This window comes from Solanum stenotomum, chromosome 3 (genome assembly GCF_019186545.1).
Source record: "Solanum stenotomum isolate F172 chromosome 3, ASM1918654v1, whole genome shotgun sequence".
NCBI lineage: Eukaryota > Viridiplantae > Streptophyta > Magnoliopsida > Solanales > Solanaceae > Solanum > Solanum stenotomum.
This window is the reverse complement of record NC_064284.1, coordinates 58,547,288-58,552,983: the sequence shown is the minus strand read 5'-3', so window position 1 is coordinate 58,552,983 and position 5,696 is coordinate 58,547,288. Positions and strand designations below refer to the sequence as shown.

The following is a 5,696-nucleotide window of genomic DNA, read 5'->3' as shown; positions in this document are numbered from 1 at the left end:
GGCATAAATTTCAATAATTGGACAAACTTTGGAAAAAACAAAATATTTAAAATTATAGTTAGAATTTTTTTATAAATTATTGTAAAATAATATCAACTTAGGTACAGCTCAATTATTTTAAGAAGAGGTATTTAATTAGTATAAAAAAAATGAGTTTGTAGCCACAAAGTTCATCTTAGCCTATATATGGACATGTAATTTCACATTCAAACGTTTGATTATGATTTCAACCTATCATTTTATATTTCAAATTATTCAAAAAACAAATATTTACAACTTTTTTATTTTATTATTTTGCTTATATTACTTTTTTTTTATATGACGGTTGTCATTGTTCATTTGTATACATCTTCATTATTTATCGAATTTTAAATCTCTGAAACTTGAACCTAAAAAGGTGATTCAATAATTTATATATATATATATATATATATAAAATAAAAAAAAGTAACATATTTACATCATATGCTTTTTCAATAATGGAGATTCATAGGTAGATTCTTCCAATAAATATTTGCTATCTTTCACAAATATACTTACATATATTATATATATCACATAATTTTATTCATCAAAATTTTGACAAAACTAATATGAAGAAAACACCGAATATAACTTTTTAGTGTGGAAACCATTAATGGATGGGCTCCATTTGTTTCCAATATGTGTTGGCTGGTTGTTGAACTACAAAATGATGGGACGTTTGCTTAGTTGAGGAGTTGGTTAACAATCTTTTACAAAAGAAAACAATATACATGCAAAACTTTTAACGACTACCGTTGACTATAATGGAAGTGCTAATAGTTTACTTTTTTATTTTTTCATCAACTCATATTCAAATCTGGCTATATTTAAATTAAATTCATGTAGAATCTCATTAGAAGGAGAGCGTTTTCTATAAAAATGACTGACTCTATTTTAGGTTAAAAGAAATATTATTTGGGTATGACATTAATGGTATCCAATAATTTGAGGCAAGTATTATCTCCTCTGATTCAAATTATGTGGTGTTTGACTAAACATATATATTTATTTATTTATTTATTTAAAAAACAATCACATTTTGTAAGAATAGTTGCCTCTTTTCATATTGTGCTTAAGTCCCAAATATTCTTGTTGGCTGGCGAAGGTCTAAACTATGGAATTAATTGTATCAATATGCACTATACATCCCTCTGGTCAGGCATTTGTATTGATTTTCTTATTTTATTTAATTTTTTTTTATTTAAAGAAAAATTATAATATTATTATAATTATTATTTTTTCTGAACGGAATATCACTACAATAAAAATATTTTTAGTGATAACAAACTGGTATTACTTTCTTTGTTTTTTTACTTGTCATTTTTGACAAATCAATAAAAGTCAAAAAAATTTACATATTATATTCTCAATTTATTTAGAGAGTTAATGATTTGCAAAAAATAGAACCTCCTTAATGAATAATTTGATTTTGAAATTCTATTAAGCAATAGGGGTAAAATGGTAAACTCACTATGTTAATTATTATTTTCTTAATAGGTATGTCAAATAAAAAAAAAACAAGTAAATAGAGAGAGGTGAAGTAGTTAATTGTCATTAGATCCAACGTTTCTATAGGTTTTAGTGATAATTACATTGACATTTACAAATAGTGCTAAAATGTACTCCCTCTAATCATTTTTACATGTCTCTATTTGACTTGGCACACCCATTAAGAAATAATTATTGACATATGTATTTTACTAAATTATCCCTATTAAATAATGTTGATGGTAAAACATGATAAAATATATTGTAATTGTCTTTTCTTGATATGTCAAAAGTGACAAGTAAAAATGATAATATATTTTAAGAATAAGTGACAAGTAAAAGTGAATGAATGGAGTGGTTGTCACTTGCCTCTAAAAAGTTCAACAACCATTAAATTATTGTCGTTAATTAATTCCTCTATATTATCATCGTTTAAGATTTCTTTTTGTGATTGTGATCGATAATTAAGGATAAGTTNAGTAAAAGTGAATGAATAGAGTGGTTGTCACTTGCCTCTAAAAAGTTCAGCAACCATTAAATTATTGTCGTTAATTAATTCCTCTATATTATCATCGTTTAAGATTTCTTTTTGTGATTGTGATCGATAATTAAGGATAAGTTTAGAGAAAGCGAAAATGAATTTCAAGGCTAAATTTCTATCTTACTTGGTTAATCCAAAGTCTCCACATTATTTACTTAGAAGATACCCATGGTTACTAGTGACATTTTCAATAAAATTGAACTCTAAATTTTAGTTCGAACTAAGAATTGTATTAACCTTAATCTTGAATTATGTTTAACAATTGAATTACAATTTAACTTTGAGTTTAATTAGAAGTGTTATAAATTAAATCTAAGTTAATATTAAGTAGTGTTGAATTAGAAACTTGACAATATTAAGTTTAACTTGAGAAAATTATTTCAAAAAGATTATTATCTTTTAACTCTTCAAATAGTAAAGAATAGGACTTAATTAGAGTAATTTGTGATTTGCACCCCTAAAGTATACCCTCTTTTGCGACTTACACCTTATTCTATCATTTTTAATAATTTGCATCCTAATCTCCTTAGTTCTTTGCAACATCCTAAAAAGTCTCATTCTTCAATTATTTATAAGAATAACATAGAGAATTTCATATAAAGAAAAATAAAAGTGATTTAAATTTAAAATGAAAACAATATTAAAGACAAGTCATTTGTCGTTTCTTTTCCATTAAAATGAATAACAATCCTTCGTTTCTAGTAATTTTTTATATGTATCACTCTCAGAGGGGACATCATTAAATTTTCAAAATGGATCTCTTTTTTTGTTTTGGCCAAACAATTGTTTCTTCCAATCCATTGGTATTTAGGGTGTTTATATTTTATATAATATTGCTACTCCATCAACCCATTTCATATTTACTTTTCTAATTTATTTATGTGAGTTATTAAAAGCAAATTCATATTTCATGGATTCCTCTTCTTCTTTTTTTCTTTTTTTTTTGGGTGATTTTTTTGTTTGTATATCGATGAGAATACTTATTCCAGTCTTTGTTTTATTTGGCTTTGTACATGTATTGAGAAAGAAATATCAGAAAAATCGATTATGTTTTGGTAGAAAATAATTAGTTTTTATTATTTTTATTATTATTATTATGTTTACATATCTTTAAAAATATAATAAGTTTTTAAATTTTTTTATTTTATCCTTGTAAATAATTGGAAAAATAAGACCTTATTATGATTTTATATGTAAGTAAAAAGTTAACACACATATTAATAGTGCAAATTACAAATTAAAGCATACTAAATATATATCCAAAATATCATCATTATTTTTATAAAGAAACAATCTATTGTTGTTTTTTTCACGTACAAACGATGAACCAAGTTTGAAAAAATTATCATTTTCTATCTAAACAAATTGCGGTTACTCTCAACAAAGAGGCACAAATCTCAATAATTAGACAAACTTCGGAAAAAACAAAATATCTGAAATTAAAGTTAGAAATTTTTTATAAATTATTTTAAAATAATATTCCTCTATCCCTAATTACTTATCCACTCTTTCTTTTATAATTATCTTTAATTACTTGTTCATTTTGACAAATCAAGAAGAACAAAATAATTTTACCTATTATACCCTTAATTAATTACTTTGAAAAAGGTAGAATTTCATGAAAATTTTAAATTTAAAATTTTTAATCTATCAACTTCATAATTAATAGGGATAAAATGATAAACTCACTATGTGAACAATTGATTTCTTAATAGGTGTGTCAATTCAAAAGTGGACAAGTAATTAGAGGCATAGGGAGTATAAACTTAGGTACATCTCAATTATTTTAAGAAGAGGTATTTAATTGAGAAAAAAGTCTCAAATATATCTGAACTTTGAACGAAATTGTTGTTATGATACCTAACTTTGGAAAGGACATTTTACCCCCTACACTATTTAATAATGTATTTTAAAGGTATATACTATATGTGCCAACGTGAGCATCATAAATATTGCATAATTATAAATAGTAACGTGTCCACGTGGACACATATATATCTTTAAAATACATTATTAAATAGTACATGGGTGAAAGATCCTCCATAAAATTTGATATCGTAACAACAATTTCGATCAAAGTTAAAATATTTTTCCGACTTTTTTTCCTATTTAATTAGTATAAAAAAAAAATGAGTTTGTAGCCACAAAGTTCATCTTAGCCTATATATGGACATGTAATTTCACATTCAACGTTTGATTATGATTTCAACCTATCATTTTATATTTCAAATTATTCAAAAAACAAATATTTACAAAAAAAATTATTTTGTTAACATAGATGAGGAGAATTCATATAAAAAAAAACCCAAAAATAAAATGCTAAAATTGCATTTGACAAAGACTATATTTACATGTTACAACATAAGTACAGTTGTACTCAGATTATATTAAGCTCAAAATTTAAATTAAAAAAAAAAAGATAATAATTCAGAAAATAAAAACAGTCCAAAACAGCTCACCAATAATCAAGTTCCGGGCCTTCGGGCTCGGGCTTCAAGTTTAAATCGGGCTTTTCCTGAAACCAACAAGGCTTTAATCGGGCCGGGCTTTCATGTCGCCGTAGCTGATTATCGCCGTCGCCGTCATCATCGGAAATAGCCATTGAACTCTGGATAGCGTCAACTCTAGCACCTACTTCAACAGCCTTCTTACGAATTGTATCAGCAGACAAATCACTGAGTTCGCCGATATCACCGACTAACAGCTCCGGGAAATTTAACCGGGCCGATGGCCCCCGGAGATAGTAAACAGCTGTATCGTATGCTCTTGCAGCTGCAACAGGCGTCGTATACGAGCCCAACCATATCCTCGACCGTTTATTTGGCTCTCGGATTTCAGCAACCCATTTCCCCCATTTTCTCATCCTAATTCCTTTGTAAGCCCTCTCGTTTTTTCTCTTCCCGGAGCAACACCCTCCTCCTCCTCCTCCTCTTCCACCTCCAACCACCCCAGCATCGCCGCTTCTGACGCCGTCAACCTCCATTTTTCCTCTTTCCTTATCAATTTTTGGGGTTAATTGGAACAAAAAATTTCCCTGTAATCTAGAGGAATGCCCATGAAAGAAAAATGGGCGTTGGCCACAATTTGGGTACTATGGTTTTCCACGTTGATTTTATTTTTAAGGGAAATTGCCTCAATAATTTAAAAGAATGATATATATTATTTTAATCTATTTTAAAAAGAATGATCTCGTTTCATTTTTTATAACATTTTTAAATTAATGTATTTTCATATAACATATTTAAAATTAAAAAATATTTTTAAGTTTTAACCTAACTAATTTAAAATTAGATTATTAATAATTATTTTATTTTTTAAAATTTTATTTCAAGTCAAATTAAATTACTGTTATTATTTTAAAACTAAAAAGCAAATATCTAAAAGCACCGATAATGTCACACTCTCTCTCCCCACAATAATAACCTGATTTATGTCTACTTTATTTATTTATATATATGTTCAAATTCATAAGAGATGGTGGTTGTTGCTCGTTGGTCCGCTCGACACGTAAAAAGCTTTCAGCCTCCGCATTTAATAATTTTCAAAATTTTAATTTTATAATTAAAATTTTATTTTTTAAATGATGAAGATTTATTGTAAATTTTCTTTATTCTCTTCATTTCAAAAAGAGTTACCTAATTTG

General features: G+C 26.6%; 1 protein-coding gene across 1 annotated transcript; it reads right to left on the bottom strand.

Moving 5' to 3' along the window:
• Positions 1–4,362: 4,362 nt before the first annotated feature.
• LOC125858264 (ethylene-responsive transcription factor ERF011-like) lies at positions 4,363–5,152 on the bottom strand. The gene has a single exon (XM_049537984.1). The coding sequence runs from the start codon at positions 5,034–5,036 to the stop codon at positions 4,509–4,511; it is 528 nt and encodes a 175-aa protein (XP_049393941.1). The 5' UTR covers positions 5,037–5,152; the 3' UTR covers positions 4,363–4,508.
• Positions 5,153–5,696: the final 544 nt, after the last annotated feature.